The sequence below is a fragment of the Telopea speciosissima genome, chromosome 9 (genome assembly GCF_018873765.1).
Source record: "Telopea speciosissima isolate NSW1024214 ecotype Mountain lineage chromosome 9, Tspe_v1, whole genome shotgun sequence".
Lineage (NCBI taxonomy): Eukaryota > Viridiplantae > Streptophyta > Magnoliopsida > Proteales > Proteaceae > Telopea > Telopea speciosissima.
The window spans coordinates 43229547-43255370 of record NC_057924.1 but is presented as its reverse complement, the minus strand read 5'-3'; the positions used below and the strand labels follow the sequence as shown (position 1 = coordinate 43255370).

The following is a 25824-nucleotide window of genomic DNA, read 5'->3' as shown; positions in this document are numbered from 1 at the left end:
CCAATTTCAGGGGATTCAGGGACCAGCTAACCTATTACAACCCAAAGAATATCACCATTTCATATGTCAGCCAATTCTAATCCTAATCAAATCTTTTCACATGAAAATATTCGCTGTTTGAGAAAAGAGGAATTCCTTTTATTGTTCTAAGTGTGAATCCAAGTCAGGGTTGTTACCCTTCTTAACACCTAGGCGGTAGGACATGCCAAGTCCTTGACCTTTGAATTTTGACATGACTGGACCTATTATGGTATTTCTTATAAGCTTACTTCTTTTACTCTGTATGCAATTGTCGATGAAGGGAGAAAATGATTCTATGGATCCCCTACTATATTTGACATTTTTAGATTGGCAGAGTAAAACTTAATATATATATATATATATATAGATGTCACAATGGATGAGGTTGCTCCATTGTGACCAAGTGGTCACAGGTTCGAGTCAGGAAACAGCCTCTCCACGAAAGCGGGGGTAAGGCTGAGCACATTATCACCCTCCCTGGACCTTGCAGTGGCAGGAGCCTTGTGCACTAGGTACACCCTTTTTTATGTTAGTAGAGGTGCTACAATATTTTCCAACTTATGGGCTGAGGTTAATGGAAGAAAACATTCATTGTTCATCAGCAAGCCTCCCTCAAATATTCCTTGTTTCCTGTTATTAACATTTTTCCTCAAAACTCATATTTCCAAAGAGTTAACTTTCAAAAGGAGGAGGAAATCACCCAGGACAACTGTACTATGATCTTTAGTCATGCCAATCAATATATTTTTTTCCTACAGTTAGTGCCTTCTTCATGCCCATTGATGCATTTCTTTCTTCCTGGAGTCAGTCTCCCCGGCCACTTTTCACATTCTTCTCCGTTTTTTTAATTAAAATGTCCAGTAAAATCTACACACATGTCAGTATCTTGCACATGAATGAAAAATAGGAATGTTATTTTACATAAGCTTAAAGAACTTCAGGTATACCCCCCAACAGAAACACTATACCCACCTCACAAGTTTCATACTTTCCGATAAATCATTACACCAGAAAATTTAATCATATTATCAACATTCTTAATGTGCTAACTCATTTAGGCACTCAATATTGTCAGCAAAAATTTATTGTAATATCAAAGCATAGAAAATGTAGATGCACATACATTTTTCAGGGGCAGTAGGGTGCAGCTTGACCTTGTTAAACCAAAATATAACACAAACAAAATAAGGGCATACCCAGTGCATGAGGCTCCCGCCACTGCAGGGTCTGGGGAGGGTCATAATGTTAGCAGCCTTACCCCTGCTTTCGCAGAGAGGCTGTTTCCAGACTCGAACCCATGACCTCTAGGTCACCATGAAGCAACCTTAACCGTTGCACCAAAATATAACACAAACACGTCCTAAATATTAGAAAGTGAGGTTTTAAAAGGGAAAGAAAGTCTTCTTGAGAAGAACAACATAAGAATTCCATCTAGGCCCTTAACTCCGAATTCCACAGATTAGACAATAAAAATGTCAAAGTATTTAAAATAGGTGCTTCTGTTACACTCCTAACATCAACTAATATGTATCATGTACAGCAGATCTTACAAGACTGTAAAAATATGAGTAAGATATAATGTATTACATTCAATTAAGTGTTAGTTTGTAAAGTAAAAGTAAAAACCATAGCTCAAAATCTCGCGAAATTTCGTATATCTCGAGCTGTCCCAGGTACGATACCAATCCGAAATGGAAAAATACCATATTTCGACGATATCTCGTGAGATATCGACGAAATATCGTGGACTCACGATATATCGCGAGATATTGAAAAAGTCACGTGCAATATTTCGAATATTTTGGAAATTTCGGTAATCTCGTTTCGAAAATTTCGGAAATCTCGGTCATTTTGGCATTTTACACCCACAGAAAAATACCATATTTCGACGAAATTTTGACGAAATTTCGGTATCTCGGAAATTTCGGTCAGACCGAAACACCGAAACGAAACGAGATTTAGTACCATGAGTAAAACTAATAGATTGAATTTTATAAAGAAAATGCTTACCTCAAAATGGTAGCTGAACAAAATTTTGGTCAATAACAGAAGCACCCAAAAACTTGTATACCTTTAAGGTAGAAAAAGATAATCAACATAGGAATTAAAGAAATTATAAAAAAATACTCCAAGAAAGATTCAATATCATGAGGAACTCACATTAAAAGGGAAAGTAAGTTTTCCTGCATGCCACGTCCAACGTATAGTCGAGGCTGCATGATGAAGCAAATTTCTTAAGATAACAAAAAATCCCAGTATTCATCGCTATTCACAAATGCATCACATAGTTCATGATTCTAAAAACAGAATAATGTACTCCAGTAATCAATTGATAACAGACAAAAGGAAGAGCACTATCCATACCTGTGCCCACCAAGAAAAAATAGTGCACAGCCATCTATTTGAGGTCTCCATGTATCTACTAATTGTAGGAACGAAAAATAACACCATCCCAACTGCATTAGTCACTAAATACAATGCTACTGCAACCAAATAGGAAGAGATACACCATTCTCCAACCCAATCTGCATATATTTTGGCGTTACAAGTAGAATTTCTTTGAGAAGCAGCATAACAAACTGGAAGTATGATAGTCCATGCCACTGCTACCAAAAGCTTAAGAAGATGTCTTAATCTTTGAGAGAAGTCCATCGTATTCCTTGCCTTCCAAGTAAAGACAATATCAAGAATTGCTGCAAGTGAATCTTACTTCAGATTGCAGTTTCAAAATGTTCTCATATATTTCCTTTTTTAATGATAAGCAGCAGCAAAAAGGTATTTCATTGACTGAAGTATCTGCACCAAAAATGCCTCTGACATTTCACATAGAACAAAGAATAATTTGTAAAGGAGCTAACACCAAGGTTTAAAGTATCGGTATCGGGTATCGTATAGGTCGGGCGATTTTAAGAGACGTATCGTATCGTTTCGTATCGGAGATACGTAGCGATTGGTGTAGAAACGCATTGAAATGATCAAAATACACATGGAAATACACTTTTGGACACAAAAAACAATATAAATAAGCAATATATGTCATACATCATGCATATACACTAAGAATTGTCAATAATGTATAACCAGACAAGTGCGGCACTTTGAAATTGTTATAAAAGATGAGATTTGTTACATGTTCACAAACTACAATTATATGACGAGAAAGTTTTCCTTCACTACACCATCTTAGGGTTCACAAACCCCTATAGAATTTTAGTATGTTCCCCAAAATACCTTCCCACGCGCATCTAAAACCCCATGGTGAATGGATTCCGTTGTGAGGAAATCTAGGTCCATTACATAAAATATGTATTTGAGTTTAACCGTTCCGTTGTTGTTTATCTGTCAGAGAATGGCTGAACCATATCCTGGAGATATCATGGAAGAGGTCACAAAGACCCATAAACCCATTCAGTTATAATCTTCAAATTTTACTTCAGAAAAATTTAATCTCCCTTAATTAGGCTATATTATCTCTTAATTAACATTATTTCATTGTCATTTTTATTACTCTTACAGAACACTTGATAAAACAATTTCAACATCAGAGATGGAATTAGCAGTGGCTTGTACAAGCGAAACAAGTAAAATTGGAGCAAACGATCAAGTTTTTTGTAAAAACCTACCTTTCCCTTCAAGAACTCCTTCAATCTTCGATTTTTGGTTATTGGATGATGCAAATGCTGCTGTTCCACCACAGTTAGATTGTTTTTCACTATGGAATGGAAGTCCTAACAAGATTTGGATGAAAAAAGGACTAAAAATCAAGGTTTACAAGCTTTTCAGCCTGTTTGGAGGCTATTTTTTCCGCTTCTGCAGTCTCTGTTTTGTGTTCTGGGCAGATATGACGACTTAAGTTTAGTGTATCGATACGTACTGATACATATTGATACACTTAAAAATGCAAAAAACAGTGATTAATTGTACGTATAGAATATATCGATAGGTATCGACCGTATCTTATCGTATCGACACGTATCGATCGATACATTCGATACAATATGATTTTTTTTTTTTTAAAAAAGAGACGTATCGGTCAGTATCGTATCGATACCGACCGATACCGATGTTGTATTGGCCAATACGATATGATACGGACCGATACTTTAATCCTTGGCCAACACCAACATGTTCAACGAACCATTAGAATGAAATTTGATCTTGTTATTCCTTATCAGTATACAATCCAAGAAAAGAAATGGCAATGACACAAAGATGCTTTACAGATGGATTATGTTATACCCCAAATATAACATCCAATCAAACCATGCCACGTCACCAACGCATAACGACCTATTAATGAGGAAAGAACCTGGCGGATCATTTCCATATCTACTCTAATAAGGAGCCTACTAAGAATAAAGCCACATGCCATATAAGCATGGATCAATCTTCACATCAGTCTACTCCTATAAGGAAACTACGGGAGTAGCGCCCACGATTCTTAGAGATCACACTCCTAGAGGAACTCTGGTAGATGTTCTTACTACAAATAGAAGATTACCAGAATGGGATTCTCTCCTCCATCATCTCTACTTGACAGGGACGCTATATAAACTCAGGTATAACCATGTACAGAACCATCTGGCTTATTATCAATCATTGCTCAGAGAAATCTAACTTAGGCATCGGAGAGTACCCTGCTGGTGCAAACCAGCTCTCTGGTGTTTACTCTGCTCATCTGTGCAGGATACAGGGCAGGGAGATAATCTGTGGAGATTTCTTGATGCAACAGTGAACAACAGAAGAAGGTCCATTGTTCAAGATGGGGAATAAAGGACTCATTCTTTATGATTGAGCTGCAAATGGAAGGTGGATTGTTATGGCACTGATCATGGCACAGGAAAGGAGGCCAATTAGAAGTCCTGCTGCCTGTCTAGAATCGCTGAAGCTCTCAGGCTGATAAGGATAGAGTTTCTACTCCTCACACAAGACATATGGATGGAGGAAGAAATCAGGCAGATAATCAGGGAGTAACAGCAGAATATCTTCTTCAGCGAGCATACGATCTCACCTTCGTATCTCACCATTGCGAATATTGCATACTAGTGTCTCTTATCCTATTTCCTTGTATAACTTCATTGCATATTCACTTACCTTGTATACCTCTAGGGTTTCCATCCTAGAAAGATTACTTGTATCTCACACTAATTCTATATATACAAAGGTCCTCTACATGGTAGAGGCAAGCTAGATTTCCAGCACCATTGTGCCTGAGTTAACAGGGAGGAATCAAACAGATAATCAGGCTTATTTGTTTCTATGTTTAAGATACCAGAATCCTCCTTTAATGTTAAGAGTTCTAATTTGAATAGAACTTTCCTTTTTTTACAACAGCGTAACCAATTGTACTCTTCTATATTCTATAAATAAAATTACCCGAGCCTAGGCCATTCATTCTGTTCTGAATGGCTAGGCATTCTGATCCATGAAAATTCACATGGTAACAAAGCACAAGAGATCAGAATAGAAGGGTTCTTGGGCTCACTTTGATTGAACACACACACACACAGCCAATCTTTGCATCAGGCCTCTCAAGATTTGTTACACTCAAATTGACTTCTACGAATTATCTGATGTGGAAGGAGAAAATCCAATCTATACTTAAGGAGATGGAGCAAATCCAATCCCTACTGAAGGAGTTGGAATCCAATTATACATCTTTGTGTCACTACCATCTCAGTTTCCCGATGATAAAGAAAGCAAGGTAAATCTATCCTACAATACCTATAAGAAAGAAGACAGCCTTATCAAGTCTTGGATTCATGGCCATCTCTCACAGAGTATTCTTTATGTCGTTACCAGTTTACCGATAACAAGAGATTTGAAAGCTTTAGAGGTTGCTTTTGTACAAGGATAAACCTGGAGTGAAAGGGAAAGCTGGTTTCATCAAAGTGAACATGGCGCGCAATGTTAATGCAGTTTGCGCCTTTGCGGACATGTCCAAGCAATGATAACCAGAGTGGAAAGGGCTGTACCCAAGAAAAACACAAGGCTTAGAGTGAAAATCCATTTTGTGACTGTTGTAGGGCTATAATAGGGGAAAGCAGGAACAACCAAACACTTGTAGAAACCGGTAATCATGTGGGGTATGATAAACTAGTTGATACGGGGATATATTACAAGTTACTCGGGACGGCATTCAGTTGATTAAGTAATGGCAGTCTCAAATGCAAAATGCCAATATTGGGCTGGTACTGAACTTTGAGCTTGAAGTGTAAGTCTGGTTTCAACGATATGTTGCTGACGGCATTCAACACTGCCTTGCTATTCATGGGTATGAGGACTGGAGAGGCGGTGATGAATGCCAAGGTATTCAAAGAAGCAGGGTAGAGTACGAAACTCACCGCCCCAATCCGTTTGGACAGAAATGATTTTCTTGGAAAACTGACATTCTACAAGAGATTTGAAACATTGGAAGGTGGCAAAAACATCAGATTTACACACTAAAGGGTAAAACTAAATAAATTTAGTATTTTTGCCATTAATATAACAAAGTAACGGTGACCATCTGGCGAAACAGTGGGAGAAGGTCCCCACACATCACTAAATATAAATTCCAAAGGAAATGCACTACAAGAAGAAGTAACAGGTAAACTGAGTTTCTTGGCCTTGCCCAGTTGGCAGGTAGTACACAAAGAAGAAAAACTAGTAGAAGAATTAGGTAAATTATGAGTGCATAACATATGACGAAGGGCCTGTTTATGACGGCGGCCCAGCCGACGATGCCACCCTTCAATGGAAGTGTGTTTAGCAATATTAAAAGATGGAGGAAATGAAGATGAAACATTGAGGGTGTAGAGGCCTTTCTTTCCCGGACCGGACAAAAGAGTAGTCCTGGTTTTTTTATCCTTAACAAGAATGAGAAGCATGAAATTCAAAAAACACATTATTCTCTTGAGCAAAATGTTGTACATAAAACAATGATTTTGTAAGAGAGGGAACATGCAAAACATTAGAAAGCAGAAAGGAATGGGGGGAGGGGGGAGGAGAGACCAGATGAACCAGTGTGAGGAATGGGAAGCCCCTTACCGCTGCCAACTTGAAGTTGTTGGGTATCAATGTAAGTGTCATAGGATGAGAGAGATTAAATGTCCAGTGTCATGTGATGAGTAGCTCCCTTATCCGGATAACAGGTAAGTGCAGCCGATAGGGAAGGGTAGCGGTTATATGGATGAGAGGCCGGTGAGGAGGGATACAGGTAAAGGTTGGTGTGAGGGATCGGGTGGGTAAGGTAGACGGATGGAGGTGGGGGATAGGCGGGTGAGTAACAGGGGAAGGGCGTTTGGGGTCCTGTAGTAGCAAGTACTCGCCAAGTGATTTGTCCGATGACAGATAACGTAAAACATACCCAGCGACTGCGACCCCCATGACCACGACCATTGTGTCCCCGCCCACCATGGCCATGACCACCACGGTTTGAGGATGTGGCAGTCTAACCGGTGGGAGTGGCGGGTTGACTGAAATTGGCTGAAGGTGGCATGGTGGTGGTGGTAGAATCGCTGATGGAGAGCTTGTTGATGGAGCTATTGTTCAAAAATTCTTGGCTCAACAGCAGCCCATGGAGCTCAGTGTACAAGATAGGCTCTTGGCAAGTCAATATTGATGGCACAGTTGCCATGAAATCTTGACAGAGAGAATGGAAAATATGAATGTTGAAGTTAGCCGGAGATAGTGGCTTACCTGCAGCAGCAAGTTCATCAGCAATCGATTTTGCATGTTGAAGAAACTGGGTGATGGATTCATCTGCCATCATAGACAAATTCTGAAGCACCATATGCAACGACATCAGGCGTGAGTTGGAGGTGGAACCAAAAGTTCCTTGTAGCGCGTCCCACAGGTCCTTGCTGGTTGTCTTCCCAATGGTAATGAGAATAGTGTCTTCAGAGAGGGACACAATCAGCAGACTCATAATAATGTTGTCTTGCTTCAGCCATGCATGGGCGGCAACGGGATCGGTGGGAGAAAGATTGGTCCCATCAACAAAGCCGTAAAGGTCTTGACCACGGAGATAACTTGTGATCTGAAGGCACCAAAAAATATAGTTCTTCGGGGAGAGTTTTATAGAGAGAAAGTGATGGGTGCCTGTGAGGGGAGCCGCGGCAGGGGGGTTCACCAGAGAGGGAAGGGCGGCTGCAGTGTAGAGGGGTCAATGGTGTTTGTCAGCCATGAGAGGAGAGGCCAGCAGAGGTGAGATAGGGGGAGAGGGTTCTGTAGCGACTGGAGAAGGCATCCCTGGAGGGGAGACGGGCTGAGATATATCGTCAACCATTAAAGAAGCTCAGTGGAGCTTAAAAAAACAGAAAGAAATTAGAAGGAAGAAAGCTCGGTGGAGAGCCAAGCTCTTGATACCATGCTAACCATGAATCAGCCCACCATCTAATGAGATGGACCTTTTCCATTATAAAATATTCAATGAGGATTACAATCAATCATAATCTGCTGTGGTATGGAAACCCAACAATTACAAGATTAAAATGGAAATAAGAATAACACAAATATGGTAGGAGATATTGGAGAAATAAGGTAACCGAATATTACAATCCTTGGTTGTGATCTTTGGTTGATACAAAGGATAGAGAAAGAATGTTACAAATGAAGCTGCACACTTGCAGGAAGGTGTCTTCAACTGTTGAGGACTATCAAAAACAGTTCAAATCCATTTGTGATGGATTGGTTGCAATTCAAAAACCAGTTTTAGATGAATAAAAAATTTCCTGGTTTGCTACTGAGCATGTGTGATATCTATACCCCAACTTGAGGGGGAGTGTTGGAGTGATAAGGTTATTTTGGGAATGCATATATCTTGTACATCGTATGTTACTTATATACAAGGATAAATAAGTACTTTTTCATTTCTGAGTCATTAATACTATTGAGAAGGGAATCAATCTCCCATCTTTCTCTGCTTCACTTCTTCTTCATTCTCCTTCTTCCGTCTTCTATTTCTCAGATTGATTTCAATAATATCAGTTGATATCCACTGATTACCAAGAAACTTAACTGTACAACCCAGGACAAACAAACTCTTCACAACTCCAATGCAAGACGGCATACAGAGGTAGTGAAACCATTTGCTGTAATTGGTCCAACAGAAACTAGATCTTAGTAAGCTGCACTCAATGCAACACTATATACTTGAGCCCGCCCTGGAGAAAGTATCTGTAGGTAAGTCACACCTTATGGCCCCCCAAGAATGGTGTGAGCCTCCCCAATAGGCTAGATAGGATTTATTAATCCTTTGATTACAGGTTTTAATAGGTTTGGCATGTTGATTCCTATCAACAAAATTCACGTTTCTTAGGATGTTACAGAAGATATGTAGAGTCAAGAGCATTAAAGTTATGGATGTTGGCTGCTAAGAGGACACAAAGATATAAAACTAAGTCATAGAAGCGGTGGAAAATAATGGCAGACAGAGTTTAATGATGGAAGGGAGGGAAGTGGAAGCTTGTTTGGGTAGACCTCTGATGTAACTTTTGGACCTAAGTGTTCTGTCTCTGGTTAGCCAGAATGAGTATGTTTCACTATTGTGGTTCAGACGAAATATTTAAATTTGAGGCGTTTGACTAAGATATTTTGGTGACCCATTTGTCTTTTGTTCTTAATTATAAGATGTGGTGTCTGTTTTATCCCTTCCATTCAGGTTGTGATTGTTCTGTTCTTTTGTAAAGAATGGTCGTTTTCATATTATTGTACATTTATAGGATTTCCTGATATAGACTGATTATCTCTCCCCCTCCCCCCTTATTTTTCCTGCTGCTCAGATTATGTTTCTGTTTTTTTTTTTTTTTTTTTTTTTTTTCCGGTAAACAGATTATGTTTCTGTTGACTAGTATGAACTAGAGACCTTTCGTTTGTAGCATTTACTCCTGTTCTAGTATTGTATCTCCTATGATTCGCTTCTCTCCGTTATAATTTGTTTTTATTTACATAAAAATTTCTTATTAAAAAATACATTTTGTTGTTATATAGGCTGCATACTTCCTTCTTCAATATTCAAGGACAGTACGATAATTTGTAGCCACAACAGCAATAAGGCTACAAGAATAACAAATCTATGAGGATAACTGAAAAAAGTTCAACATGTTCATGCAACAAATTTACCCCGAGGAAATTATCCCTCAAAACATTTAAGTTAATATTAAGCAACTATAAGATCTTACCTTGCACAAGTTTTAGAACAGCAGAAGTAATGAATATGCTAAGAATGTCTTCCAACACTGTTGCATCAAAAAATTGCAACAATGATTCCATACCATGCCATGCCATTATAATCATAGCCTAATAACAAGAAAGTATTAATCAGAAAAGCTATAATATCAAACCAGGAGCAACTGTCTGCTTTTTATACTACTTTAAAATCAATATACCTGAAGAGCTAGAATAAAAAATGCCCACATCCTATCAAAGCTCCTAAACAGGTGCCAAAATGAACGAATCTCAACAAAATTTGTCTTCCCCAACCATTGTTGTTTCCTAGTCTCCTCTACATTAGCCTGAAATCAGCACTAGAAAATGAATGAGTCTGGACAAAGAAGACAAAAAAGATAGAAATAAAATAAAAAGATTCAGTATAAAATAAATTAAAAACAGAAAATATATGAGCAATATGTAAAGGCAATTCCGTGAAAGGAAAAGAAAACAAAAAGGAGCTAGCCAAGGCTAAGCTCATCAATCAAGAAATTATCCAGTTTTATGATTTTTATTTTGTTCTGAACAAAATTAAAGGAAATGTTAAGCAATGCCCAAAACCTAGTGTCCAAATTTCCAAGTTGAAGAAAGGAAATGAAGAATTCAAACTTTAGCAGCCTAATTTTGCAACAATTCAAAAACAAGTATCCTACAACTGTCAATGTGCATGCTTTATAGCAAGCGCTGGCCCACTGAAACATATTTCAATGTTTTCAAAACAAATTCCTTATATCACATGGAAAAATACAAAAGAAATGAGAAAGATCTAACCCAAGCGTTTACATCTCTCACAAATCTATGTAGAATTATATGCCCTTTACCCACTAAGAGCAACCTTTTTATATGATCAACAAATTTTCAAAATGGTGGGATGTTTTCCTCTCCAACTCAAAGATATTGCTTAAATAGTTAATCAGCCTCAGTGCTTTCTATCCAATCTTAAATTATGCATATTTTCAGATTCTAGAAAGAACACAGATCTTATTACCCTTTTACAAATTGCAGTCATGGGTTTTACAATAAATATTTGCATAAAAATGTTATTTTGCTTGTTTGGAAGGGTATTCAGGACAGGACTGATACCGAGCATGGCCAGCAGACATGAACCATTCATAATAACTGGAGGTTATAACTTGACTTGGTTTAGCCTAGTCAAAATTTTGGTTGTGCAAACAGAGGATCATCTGTGGTCTATGCATATTTTCAGATTCTAGAAAGAACATAGATCTTATTACCCTTTTACAAATTGCAGTCATGGGTTTTACAATAAATATTTGCATAAAAATGTTATTTTGCTTGTTTGGAAGGGTATTCAGGACAGGATTGGTACCGAGAATGGCCAGCAGACATGAACCATTCATAATAACACATGGTTTAGCCTAGTCAAATTTTTGGTTGTGCAAACAGAGGATCATCTGTGGTCTACCAGGTCAGTTCAGGGGCCGAAGATATGACAGTTAGAGTTTATGTATTAGGGGTACTTTAGTCCATGTCTTTATTATAAGTCACTAAAGTTGTAATTTTATCTTTTATTTCCTTTTATCTTTTACCTCCCTAGGGAGGCCTTTGTAATTTCCTAAAGTGGTTAGTAATGAAGTAAATAGGTGTTAGGAGAAATCTCTCGTAACATATACGATTCTCTCAACCTCTCTTCTTCTTCCTCTCTTCTCTTCTTTCCTCCTTGCTGCAAATCTCTTCTCTCTTACCTAGAATCGATCCATCTTAGAGTTCTAACTATGAAATCATGGAGCCAGTAAGAATCAGATTGAAATACTCAGTATGTTGGGCATTACTGATATCCAAGAACCAACTTGAGGGGAGTTTTAAACACCATTCTTTATTATATTCTCCTCCATATATTATTGTCTTTCTTTTATTTATTAGTGGCTTTATGCCATTTGTCAACGCAACACATTGACAAAGTATTTTGTACAATGATAACATCACATTATTATAATAAAACAAATTGGATGAATGGTAGCAAAATTCACCAAATCACACATTTTATCCTCTCCTTTCTTCTCTTTCTCTTCTATAAACCCCAGGCTATATTCCTTTCCCGATTCACAGATAATTCTAGTCCTGGATGTTAAGACCAGAAATTCAAGAAAAAATGAACCACCTTCAAAATGTTGTATCTGAAATCCTAATATTTGAAAGTTGTTGGAGGGTCAAACCCAAAACCTTAAGGCATTAGATTTAGAGAGTTTCTCAAGTATATGAACGCACCACAGACCTGAATAAATCGATGTGGGACTATAGATCTATAACTCCCAACAAAAGTCATAGCTACAATTTTCTATGCAGAGCTGGAATGCTTATGTGAGTAAAAATAAAGATAAGCATTCTCAGTAACTTTCATTCTGTGATTTAATTCAGAAATTTTTCCTGAAAGAAACAAGAGAGCCTTTGTAACTGTTGAGTTATTGTCAAATAGGGGTGTGTTGGCAGTAGTAGTATTTCTTAGTTTTGGTTTTGAGTCTTAGTTAGGTAGTTTCCTCTTTGGTTTAGATTTCCTTGTCTGATTGTAACTCTAATTCTTATTGGTTGACATATTATAAATATAGGTTGAAGGCCCAGCAATAGAATTCATTCACTGAGAATCTATCGCTGGTTCTCTCCTCTCTTTCTCTCTATCATCTCCTTCTCTTATTATTCTTCAATTTCTAGTTTGCTATTAGGGTTATCTTGTTTCATGGTATCAGAGCGGAATAACTAATACTTGCGATTTTTATTTTTTCCTTTAGTTTAAATGTCTACTGTCGATCTCCTTCAGGTGTGTAGCCACCTGTGCTGCAATTATTTAGATGAAGATCTAGTTTATATAAGATGAACAACTAGATCTGTATTTCTATGGTTATCTGAAGAGTATTTCTGCTGCTGGAGTTCTATACCATCAATGATACAAGTCGGCTATAAAGATTCTGGTTTTTCTTCTCATGGTGGCAATCTGATTCACCATACACTTCACTTCAAACCATCAGGGTTTTCTCAAGTTTCAAGACATGTTTCATCAAGTTCCCAGGCAACCTCGATTCAGTTTTTGGTGCTGATCAGGTCTTCAGAACTTATGTACTCAGAAATCTCTCTTAAACAAGTACGAAACTCCATTTTTGTGAAGGTTTTTCTGCAATATCCAATTCTGGATTTGGGTAGGTTCTGATAAGAAGAATCCTATGGATTGACTAGGAGTTTGTTCACCCTACCTTCAGGTATAATCGACCTGCGTTTTTTTTATGATCAGAGGTGCTGCTACTTAGCCCACAGTACTCTGGTTTTTTGGGTGTTTATTCAGTTCATTGATTTCTGGGATTGGTCTGGTTCTAGCCAGCTGATCATTATGATCTTTTAGGGCTTTGTTGCCTTTCATTAGCAGCTCCTTCAACCTCAGTTTCAGGTCAATTTGACCTGTTATTTTTTGGTTATTTGATTTCTCCCACATTCTTCATTTTATAATTTCAGCCTTGCATAAGTTCACTGCTGATTACTGGAACTTTGTTTCTACTGATATAGAGTGGGGTTTTATCCCCTATTGGTCTACTATATATGGGACCTATACATCAGTTTTCTTCTTGATTGGATTTCTCCTTGCATGAAGGCTGATCCTAAGTTCTTCTCAGACAATGTCAATGTCCAGATTACTGCTATTAAACTCAATGGAGTAGGAAATTACTTACTATGGGCTCAGGCAGTTAAGGTATATATCAATGCAAAAGGGAAGTTGAAATATCTTACATCTGACCCTCTTCTGCTGATTCCAAAGAACCCGCTGATATGAAAGCCTATGAGGAATGGATCCATTAGAATGACACCTTACATATATGATTATGGAACAATATGGATCATGCTATTGCAGCAAATGTCATGTTCCACCCCACTGCTAAAGGAGTGTGGGATGTGTTGAAGTGCACCTTCTCCCAATAGCAGAATATCACCAGTGTCTATGATTTATTTGATAAATTGTTTTCATTCGTACAAGGGACAAATCATTGCATAGGTACTATAATGCTTTTATAGGTATAAGGGAGGAACTCAATATTGACCAGCCCCTTCCTACTAATCTGGAACAGTTACAGTGTTAGCAGGAAGAATTTTTTGTTGCAAAATTTATGGCCGGCTTACATCCAGGTTATCAGTTTGTCAAGAGTCGGTTACTTGCTGGGGAAAAGCTTCACTCTCTTAATGAGTCCTTTGCACATCTTCAGCGTATTGTTGCTCCTTCCCAGGTTGTTATCTCACCCTCTCCTAAAGACAATTCTGCCTTTGTTGCTGACCGTGGTCAAGGATTCTCTAGGAGAGGACATGGTTCATGGAGAGGTCGTGGCCGTGGCGGCAGAGGTACAGGTGGACAGCAGAGTGATCGACCTTTCAGACAGTGTGCTTTTTGTGGTAAGCCAAATCATACAATTGATACATTTTGGACTAAACATGGTAAACCAGAGTGGGCACTGCCGTTAGCTAATATTGTTGCATCTGATGGTACTACAACAAAGGTGTCTTATGGTGACACCAATCTTGCTTCTTCCTCTGGAGCTCCTTCCACAGGGTCTGTGTCTCGAGATGACTATGATCATTTGGTTAAACTTATCCAGAACCTGCAGCCATCTACTGATGCCTCTTCATCCCAGATACTTGGCCCACACAGGTACATCAGCTTTCCTTGCACCACCTCGTCCACATGATGGATCATTGACTTTGGTGCATCAACACATATGACTGGTAAGTCAAAATTATTTACTTCTTTGTCCAAATTGTCTAACACTTCACATCTCATTCTTGCTAATGGATCCTTTATCACAGTGACTGGTCATGGTACAGTTTCCCATGCTTCATCAATGATTTGTCTTCTATCCTTCGTATACCTCATTTACTATTAAGCTTGTTATCTGTTAGTCAACTAACTAAATCTCTTAACTGCTTTGCCACCTTTTTTCCTTCTTATTATGTTTTCCAAGACCTTCAGACAAGAAGGATGATTGGTGGTGGGCTTGAACAAGCTGGACTTTTCTATCAGAATTGCACTGAACCTTCTACTGCTGCTACTACTATTACTTGTGCTTTCTCTCCTCTTCAATGGAATTTTTGGTTGGGGCACCACTCTTTACCCAAATTTCAGCCTATGGTACCAAGTTGTAAATCAGTGTCTCGTCTTGAGTGTGAAGCTGTGAACTCTGGAAGCATCATCGTCATCCTTTCCCACTCGTAGTGTCTAGAAGTCAGTCTTTATTTTCATTAGTTCATTCTGATATTTGGGATTCTTGTTGTGTCAAAAATAGGTTTGGTGTTTCCTAATTTGTTACTTTTATGGACAATCACTCCCATTTAACTTGGGTGTATTTGTTGAAAGATTGTTCAGAGTGTCTACTTTTAAAGATTTTTATAATGAAATAAAGCCTAATTTGATGTGTCATTTAATGTTGTTGAAATAGACTGCTTACCCGATTGGGGTAAGTAGTCCTAGTTAGATTAGGATTAGTCCTACTAGTCCTAGCTGATTAGGATTAGTCCTAGTCAAGTTAGGAGTAGTACTAGTCAGATTATGATTCTCTTCTTTTATTTTTCCCTTTGTTTTATTGTTTTTCCCTCAGTCGAGTCCTATTCTGGCATTCCTAGTTGTATTAGGAATTCCTAATAGGATTAGGACTGAGGCAACATTCCTATTTGTACTTTGATTAATTGTACTTCAATTCTATATAAATAAAGGGCCTTGGTGATCGGTTAAGATCATTCAAGCATTATTTTTCACTGCTGTTTACAAATGTTTTTCATTTTGATAATGCTCTAGAATACACCCAGCGTGAAATTTCCACTTTTTGTTCCACTCATGGTATGACGCACTAAACAAGGTGTTTGTACACTCCTCAACAAAATGGGGTGGCTGAACAGAAAAATAAGCACTTATTGGAGATTGCTCGGTCTCTTATGATATATATGCATGTTCCCAAATAGTTTTGGTGTGATGTTATTCTCACTACATGTTATTTGATAAACCGAATGACCTCTTCTGTTCTAGATATTCGTTCACCTTTTTCTATAATATTTCCAAAAACCACATTTGTTTTCAATGCCACCTAGGGTTTTTGGTTATGTTTGCTTTGCTCACATTTTACACCCGCATAGAAAAATTGTCTCCTAGGGTGGTAAAATGTGTTTTTATTGGTTATTCTAGAACTCAGAAAGGGTATAAATGTTATGACCCGGTTACTCATCAGCAATTTTCCAGTGCCTTGTTACCTTCTTTGAATAAACTCCATATTTTTCTCCTCCTGTGTCAAGCTCTACTCTTGATACTGATAGTACTTGTACACCACCTCTACCGGTTCTTGTGCCCTTTGATGATGTCCCAGTTGCTTCTTCTCCTGCACCACTGCAAGTAAATCAGTGGCGTAAATGACCAGTAATGCCTACTGCTGCTTCACAGCCAACCACTAAGTCTGCTCCTCCTACTGAAGCTCCTACCGACTTACCATTGGCTCTTCGCAAAGGTCCCGGTCTCGCAAAGCCTCTATTGTTTACCCTACTGAGAATTATGTTTCTATATCTTCCTTTCCATATCATTTACATAACCTTGCCTTGTCATTATCTACTAACTCTATTCCTAAGAATAATCATGAGGCTTATCTAATCCTGCGTGGAAAGTGACTATAGAAACAAAAAAAGATGCCTTAATTTCTCAACAGACAAGGCCTCTAGTATTGCAGACTATGTCTGGTAAATGATAATGAAGTTAGAATATGTAGGATGCTTGATAATAGTTGAATAGCAAGAGTTTACAGCTGAACCGAACCAAGAAAGGAAGAAGAGAAGAAGAGAGATGAGAGAATCGTGAGAGTCAGGGAAAGATGTCTCCTAACTCCTATTTACTTCACTAACAATTCTTAGGAATTACATAGGACTCCCTAAGGAGGTAAAAAATAAGAAAGAGAATAAAAGTGTAAAATTACAACTCTATGACTTAAAATAGCAACAGAGACAATTATACCTTTAACACAAACTCTAACACTCCCCCTCAAGCTGGTAAATAAATGTCATACATTCCCAGCTTACATAGAAGAGTACTGAACTGGTTAGGGATAAGACCCTTAGTGAAATTGTTTGCCAGTTGATCACCGGTCTGCACAAATGGAGTACAAATGCAACCTAAATCCAGCTTCTCTTTGATGAAGTGTCTATCAAATTCAATGTGCTTTGTTCGATCATGTTGAACAGGGTTATGAGCAATACTTATAGCAGCCTTGTTGTTACAGTAGAGCTGCATAGGTCCCTCACAATCAAACCCCAATTCTTGAACCAATCACCTCAGCCATATAAGTCCACGCACCCCACGAGCCATGGCTCTAAATTCAGCCTCTGCACTAGATCTAGCTACAACTGGTTGTTTCTTACTCCTCCATGTAACAAGGTTACCACCCATGAGGGTACAGTAACCTGAAGTAGATCGTCTATCAAAAATAGAACCAACCCAATCTGCATCAGTGTAGCGCTCTATCCTCAAGTGAATATGTCTAGCATATAGAAGGCCTTTTCCTGGAGAGGATTTTAAGTACCTGATCATGCGATAGACAGAATCAAGGTGTCCACTTTTGGGAGCATGCATGAACTGACTTACCACTCCAACTGCATAACTAATGTCTGGCCGAGTCAAGCAGAGGTAGATCAATTTCCCGACCAACCACTGGTATTTCCCTACATCTACAAGAGGAGAACCACAGCCTTCACTAAGTTTGTGATTCTGATCAATTGGGGAGTTGGCTGGTTTACATCCTAACATTCCTCTCTTTCAATAGGTCTAGAACAAACTTCCACTGGCAAATATTGATGCCCTTCCTTGATCTTAATACTTCAATCCCCAAGAAATACTTCAAAAGTCCAAGATCCTTAATTTCAAACTGTTCGGCCAGGTAAGATTTTAACCTCTTTATCTCAACTTTGTCATTCCCAGTCACAACAATATCATCTGGCTGGTGGGGATTCCGCTGGCCTCTAGGTGCTTTTGCTATGGGAACCCGAAGATGGAAACAGCAGACCATTGTTTGGTTGGTGGTGGTACTACTACCAAGGTGTGGGACTACTTCTCACGTTTGTATGACATGGTGCCTATCCCCAGCCAAGACGTCAGGAGTCGGATTGCGCTTTGGCATGGAATGGCAAGCTGCCGCTGTCTCAGTGATTTTATTGCAGGGCTGCTGCCAGCTCTTATTGTGTGGGAGCTCTGGAAAGAAAGAAACAGTAGGAAGCACGGGGAGCCTGGTCGAGCTGCTGTCACGATTATTGGTCGTATTAAAAATTGGGTTCGAGAGCTCCCCCTACCCTCCAAGTTTGGTAGAAGGGGGTCTACGAGGGACGGTCTTATTCTGCAGTGCTTCGGCCGTGAGGCGTCACCAGCCAAGGTTGTTCGTCCCATTCCTGTTTACTGGTGCCCCCCTCCCTCTGCTGTCAAGCTTAATGTGGATGGGGCCTGCCAGAGCAACCCCGGAGATGGGGGAGGGGGAGGAGTTATTCGGAACGTGGCTAGTGATATCCTTGCAGCCTTCTCAAACTTTTATGGGAGGTGCACCATCTCTATAGCGGAGCTGAGAGCCTTAAGGGATGGCCTACGTCTATGCCAGGACCTGGGGTTCAAAGATGTGATGGTTCACTCAGATTCGGCCACCACGGTTAGACAGGTGAACCTAAAGAGTGTTCGGTTTTAGAGGAGAAAGAGAAGAGAGAAGAAAAGCTCTAAGGGAGGCTAAGTTCAAACACGATTTGGTGTAATCTGTTATGTCTCTCAACTTGAGACAAACAGCCTTATATTGAGAAGAATATCTAATTACACTCAGGCCCTTAGCCTAATACAAATAGCACATAAAATACATAAGTGTCTAAGTACAAATATACCCTTGAAACTAAGTACTCTTAACACTCCCCCTCAAGCTGGATGGTATATGTCATACATACCCAGCTTGTCTAACATAAAACTGAAGTGATGAGAACTAAGTCCTTTGGTGAATATGTTTGCCACTTGTTCACTTGTCTTCACAAAAGGGGTACAAATAGTCTTAGACTTTATCTTCTCCTTGATGAAGTGCCTGTCAACCTCAACATGCTTTGTCCGGTCATGTTGGACCGGATTATGTGCAATACTTATGGCTGCCTTGTTATCACAGTATAGACTCATAGGTTCTGTCATCTCAAACCCCAATTCTTGGACAAGTTTCTTCAACCACAAGATTTCACACACACCATGAGCCATGGCCCTAAATTCTGCTTCAAGCACTTGACCTAGCTACCACAGGTTGCTTCTTGCTTCTCCAGGTGACTAAGTTTCCCCAACAAATGTACAAGATCCAGAGGTGGACCTTCTATCAGAAATAGACCGGGCCCAATCTGCATCTGTATATACTTCAATTCTCAAGTGACCATTCCTAGAAAAGAGAAGACCCTTTCCAGGACATGACTTCAAGTACCTGAGGATCCTGTAAATTGCATCAAGATGTCCCACCTTGGGTGCATGCATAAACTGACTCACCACTCCCACAACATAGGTAATGTCAGGTCTGGTGAGGGAAAGGTAGATTAGCTTGCCTACTAATCTCTGGTATTTTTCAGCATCCACAAGCGGTTCACCACAATCTTCCCCTAGTCTGTGATTCTGCTCAATGGGGGAGGAGACTGGTTTACATCCCAAGTAGCCTGTCTCTGTAAGAAGATCAAGAACAAACTTCCTTTGACAAACATTGATCCCTTGCTTGGATCTAGAAACCTCAATCCCCAGGAAATACTTCAATGGACCGAGGTCCTTGATCTTAAACTGTCGAGACAAGTAAAGTTTAAGCTTTGAGATTTCGGCTTCACTGTTTCCCGTGACCACAATGTCATCAACATAAACAATGAGAGTCGTAATAATGTTGTCCTTCCTTTGTATAAACAATTTGTGATCAGCTTGACTTTGAGTATATCCGTTTTGCAAGAGAGCTTGTCTAAATCTCTCAAACCAAGCCTTAAGAGACTGTTTGAGTCCATAAAGAGCCTTCCTAAGACGACACACTTTCCCACTGTTACCAGTATGCTTGAACCCAGGAGGAGGATGCATATATACTTCTTCTTCTAGGTCATCATGTAAGAATGCATTCTTCACATCCAGTTGGTACAAAGGTCAATCAAGATTTGCTGCCATTGAGAGAAGTACCCGGATGGAGTTGTGCTTGGCCACTGGAGCAAAGGTTTCCTGAAATTCAATGCCATACACCTATGTATAACCCTTAGCGACAAGTCTTGCCTTATATCTCTCCACGGTACCATCAGACTTGAACTTGACTATGAATACCCATCTGCACCCAACAGGGACTCTCCCTTTAGGGAGCTCAACAAGGTCCCAAGTATGATTCTTCTCAAGTGCCAACATCTCTGTGTTCATTGCTTCTCTCCATTTTGGATCTGCCATAGCCTCTGCTACATTCTTGGGAATAGATATGGAGGAGATAACCACAGAGAAGGCTATACCTGTAAGGGAAATAGAATCATAGGAAACAAACTTGGCAATGGGATTAGTACATACCCGAGTTCCCTTGCGGTGGGCAATAGGAAGGTCCAAGTCTGAGGATATAGGAGTAGAAGAAGGTATACCTGTCTCGATGGATGGAGACTCAGGATGAGGTGATGAAGAAGGATTTTGGCAGGTCTTCTTTATAGGCAGCCATGAAGCAGGATTTCTCCTTTCCTTCGTATACACCAGTAGCTCCCCCTGTTCTCTGTTCCCCTGTACACAAGGATGCTCCCCCTCAACTACATTCTCTATACAAGGCTTCCCCCTCAACAGAACTTCTCTTTCCCTTGTCAATCTGAAAAGGTGAAATAGGAACAGGATAGGAGATAGGAAGTGAGACAGACTCGGGAACCTCTTCACCTGCAATACCACCACCAAGCGATGAACACTCCCCCTGAAGAGGTGACTAAAAAAAAGGTATGGTTTCAAAGAAACGGACATCTTTGGAGAGAAGCCACCGACGAGTGGGAGGATGATAGCATTTATATCCTTTGGAGGTGGAGGAATACAAGAGAAAGATGCACTTTAGAGGCTTAGGATCCAATTTAGTGCGGGCAGATTTGCTAACATATACATAACAAATACAACCAAACACCTTTGGAGGGAGAGAGAATGAAGAAGACCGTGAGGGTAGGACATCAAGAGGAACTTGAAATTGTAAGACACTAGACGGCATGCGATTAATAAGAAAGACAGCAGTGAGTAGAGCATCAGACCAAAAAGTTTTGGGAACATGCATGGTAAACCAAAGGGACCTAGCTACTTCAAGAAGGTGGCGATTTTTTCTTTCAGCCACCCCATTTTGTTGTGGGGTATCAACACAGGCCACCTGATGAATAATGCCATGGTCAGAAAAAAAGGTTTCCAAACCACTATACATATACTCCCCACCTTTGTCAGAACGAACAATTTGGATCCGGGTTTGAAATTGGGTATACACTAACTCATAGAAATTTGTAAATGCAACATGGACATCACTTTTATGTTTCAACAAGTACACCCAAGTAATCCGAGAATAATCATCAATAAAAGAGACAAAGTAGCGGAAGCCACGTAAAGAGGTAACAAGGGAAGGCCCCCAAACATCAGTATGTATAAGATGAAAAGGTGAAGTAGATCTATTACCATTGGATGTATAAACTGTTTTACAACTTTTGGCAAATAGACAAGGTTCACAATGAAAAACATGAGAGACTGGAAAGGAAGTAAACAAGTGAGGTAACTGTTTCCTCATAACAGAAAAAGACGGGTGTCCCAACCGACGATGCCAAAGCAAAATATCCTCTTGAGTACGTCCACCTTCTAGCCCACAAACATAGGATTGAGATTGTACAACAGAGGAAGTACCAGTCTCCAAAACATAGAAGCCATCAGCTTCATGACCACTGCCAATCACCTTCCTCGTCACCAAATTCTGAAAAAGACAATGGGTAGGAAAGAAGGTGACAAAGCAGTTCAAAGATTTAGTCAATTGGCTAATGAAAAGAAGGTTAGTAGCAAAGTTGGGAACATGAAAAACAGACTTCAGGGGTAAGCAAGGTGTAACCTGGATATCTCCCTTACCAGAGATGGAAGAGAATGTACCATCGGCAATTTTTACCTTATCTTTCTCAGAACAAATAGAGAAGGAATTATACAGCTGGGACCTACCAGTCATATGATCCGCGGCGCCCGAGTCAATAACCCAAGGTGTGATGCCGGAGGAGGAAGAGGCCTGTAGTGCAGTGGAAGTAGGAGCTGTAGGTGAACTGTCCAGGTGGGCTACAACCCGGCGAAAGGCAGCAATGTCAGCTAGGGAAAGAGAGGATGAATCAGCTTCAATGACCCCAACATGAGCCTTAGGTCCCTTCTTCCGCTGTCCCTTCAGTCCCCCAATGGAACCAGGTGGGGGCTTCCCATGGAGATCCCAACAGAAGTCCTTCGTATGTCCAGTTTTACCACAATGGTCACATAAGAATCGGCTCTTCGAAGACCCCTTAGCAGCCCCCTTATCAGCTCCCTTAGTGGAGTCCTAAGAGACGGAAGAAACAAGAGCAGAGCGCTCAACAGTGGTGTTGATACTAGTCTCCATGGCACCCCTACGGTTTTCCTCACTCTGTTGATATCCACACACCTCCTCCAGTGAGGGAAGACTAGGTCGGCCAAGGATTTGTACCCCTAGAGGCTCCAATTCAGGATTCAGGCCACCAAGAAGAAATAGTACCCTCTCCTTCTCAAACAACCTGTGTACCTTGACTTCATCATTAGGACACAACTGAAGATCTCTATAGTGATCATACTCCTCCCATAGGCCAACAACAAGACAATAGTAGTCAGAGATGCTTCTATCACCCTGGCGTAGGCTAACAATCTGTTGGAGAAGTTGGTACACCTTAGTAGAGTCTCCAACACGATCAAAGATATGGGTTACACTGTTTCAAATATCTTTGGCAGTCTCTTTACCCATAAACCTCCGTCCAATCTCAGGCTTCATTGAGAAAAGAAGCCAAGCCATCACCAGTGAGTTCTCAGTGTCCCATTTGGAATACCCTTGATCGGTAGGAAGAGGTGCCTTGATGCTGCCATTTATGTACCCCATCTTTCCCCTACACCTAAGGATCAGTTTCATGGATCGAGACCAATCTAGGCAATTGGTATTGTCCAACTTGACAATGGGAAGCTGCACATTGGGGTTCTCATATGAAGGGACAGAGGATGATGCAACAAGTGGGTCTACAGACAAAGGCAAGGCTGTTTCCTCATTTTTGTCACCCATATTTAACTCAAATCAAATGCTTAATAAGTCCAAACAACAAGATTTCAACCACAGCCACGCTTCCGAACACAAAGAAGAAAAACAGCAAAAACAGAGACCAGAAAACTGAAAAAAAGGCTTGTAAAACCCAAACGAAGCAGCAAACAGCAACGGAGCAACAAGGGTAAGTCTTCCTTACCCAAAAATGATGCTGTATGGCCCAAAGAAAGCAGCAAACAAAGCTCAAACTAAGAGCTGGATCACTCCAAGAGATCAGTCTGGCGGAAGTGGGAGAAAAAACTGTCTGGCAGAAACTCAGATTCTCTCCTCTGATGCTACCAGCAGACTTGAGAGGATCAAATGCTAAGGAAGAAGACTTCCAAACGATGCTAGAGCATCTGGTTGCTCCCTATTTGGTTGTCAAACAAGGAAGGAGAAGCTTGGTGAAGAATTGAAGATACCTCAAGGTTTCCTTCGCAAACCAGCAAGAACAAGGAAATTGCAGCTCACTCCAGCCTTCCACACAACCTTCAAACTCCAGGAAGAAAGTGCTCTGATACCATGTTAGGTTTTAGAGGAGAAAGAGAAGAAAGAAGAAAAGCTCCAAGGGAGGCTAAGTTCAAACACGATTTGGTGTAATCTGTTATGTCTCTCAACTTGAGACAAACAGCCTTATATTGAGAAGAATATCTAATTACACTCAGGCCCTTAGCCTAATACAAATAGCACATAAAATACATAAGTAAGTGTCTAAGTACAAATATACCCCTGAAACTAAGTACTCTTAACAAAGAGGTGTGGATTGTGGCAAGGATGGTACTGGTTTAATGAGATCCTGGAGCTAGTCAATGAGACGAGGGCTACTGTTTCTTTTGCCTTTAGGGAAAGTAACAAGGCTGCTGATTGTCTGGCCAAGCGGGCTTGTAACACTGGTGCCTCTACTTTTTTCCAGCCGGACAATATACCTTTCGGTGACTTTCGGTGCATTACAAGGGAGGATAAAGAGGGCCTACCGATCCTTAGAGTATAGCTTCCTTTGTTGGCTTTGCAGTAAGGGCAGCCTAGGCTAGATTTTGTTTTTGAAAGCACTTGCTTCTTGGGCTGGGGTAAGGCGGAATGTCCCCCCCTGTATTCTATATTCTTTTATGAGTTAATAAAATTTTGGGGCTGGCCCGGGTCCCAGGGAAGTTCGGGTTAAAAAAAAAAAAAAAAAAGTCACAACAATATCATCAACATAAACAATAAGAGCAGTGACTGTTCTATTTCCTCTCCGGATAAACAAGGTGTGGTCAGCCTAACTCTGGGAATATCCATTCCTTAGAATGGCCTGTCGAAACCTCTCAAACCAAGCTTTGGGTGACTGTTTGAGACCATAAAGTGCCTTCTTGAGGAGACACACTTTCCCTTCTGCTGAAGGAGACTTGAAACCAGGTGGAGGTCGCATATACACCTCCTCTTCTAGATCACCATGAAGAAAAGCATTCTTCACATCTAACTGATATAATGGCCATTCTTTGTTGGCTGCCACTGATAGAAGGACTCTGATTGAGTTGTGTTTGGCTACAGGAGCAAAAGTTTCTTGGTAATCAATACCATAAACTTGGCTATACCCCTTGGCTACCAGCCGAACATTGTATCTGTCCATTGTACCATCTGATCGGTACTTGATTGTAGAGACCCACCTGTATCCAACTGGAACTCTCCCCCTGGGGAGATCAACAAGAGTCCATGTACCATTCTTCTCAAGAGCACTCATTTCCTCAGACATAGCCTTCTTCCATTTTGGGTCAGATATAGCCTCAGTGAGATTCCTGGGAATAGTTGCAGAGGAGAGAGCAGTGGTAAAAGCAAGACCTGTGGGGGAGATAGCATCATAGGAAACAAACTGGGCAATATGATTAGTGCAAGCTCTTTTTTACTTTCAAGTAGCAATTGGGAGATCTAAATCAGAAGGAGGATCACCTGACTGAGGAGGATGAAGCTCAGGATCCAAATCCAAAGAGGGCTCTTGGCAGGTCTTCTTTCCTTTACTCTTCAAGCATTCACCTTTTTTATAGTAAATGTGGTAGTCCTTCTCATGACCAGAACCACTTGCAAGTTGCAACAGCCCCTTCTTTAGGTTTACCAATGTCAAACAGAAATGGGGAAGTAGGCAAAGGTGGGAGGAAAGGGATAGCAACATCCTCTTTATTCCTTTTATTCTCCCCTGAAGAGGATACTGATGAGAAGGAGGGAAGAAGGGTATAGACTCAAACAAAGTGACATCTTTGGAGAGGAAGCACTATTAGGAAGCGGGATGATAGCATTTATACCCCTTGCTAGAAGAGGAATAACCAAGGAAGAGGCGCTT

General features: G+C 40.2%; 1 protein-coding gene across 2 annotated transcripts in view; it reads right to left on the bottom strand.

The window, feature by feature from the left end:
* Nucleotides 1-25824, bottom strand: part of LOC122640881 (putative callose synthase 8) — a 65353-nt gene that overhangs the window by 9969 nt on the left and 29560 nt on the right. For both annotated transcript variants that reach the window (XM_043834149.1, XM_043834150.1), the window contains 5 exons: nt 10392-10517; nt 10185-10302; nt 2386-2714; nt 2182-2234; nt 2032-2092 (listed from right to left, as the gene is read on the bottom strand). In XM_043834149.1, the coding sequence (XP_043690084.1) occupies nt 2032-2092; nt 2182-2234; nt 2386-2714; nt 10185-10302; nt 10392-10517 (687 nt within the window). The remainder of the gene's footprint in view (nt 1-2031; nt 2093-2181; nt 2235-2385; nt 2715-10184; nt 10303-10391; nt 10518-25824) is intronic.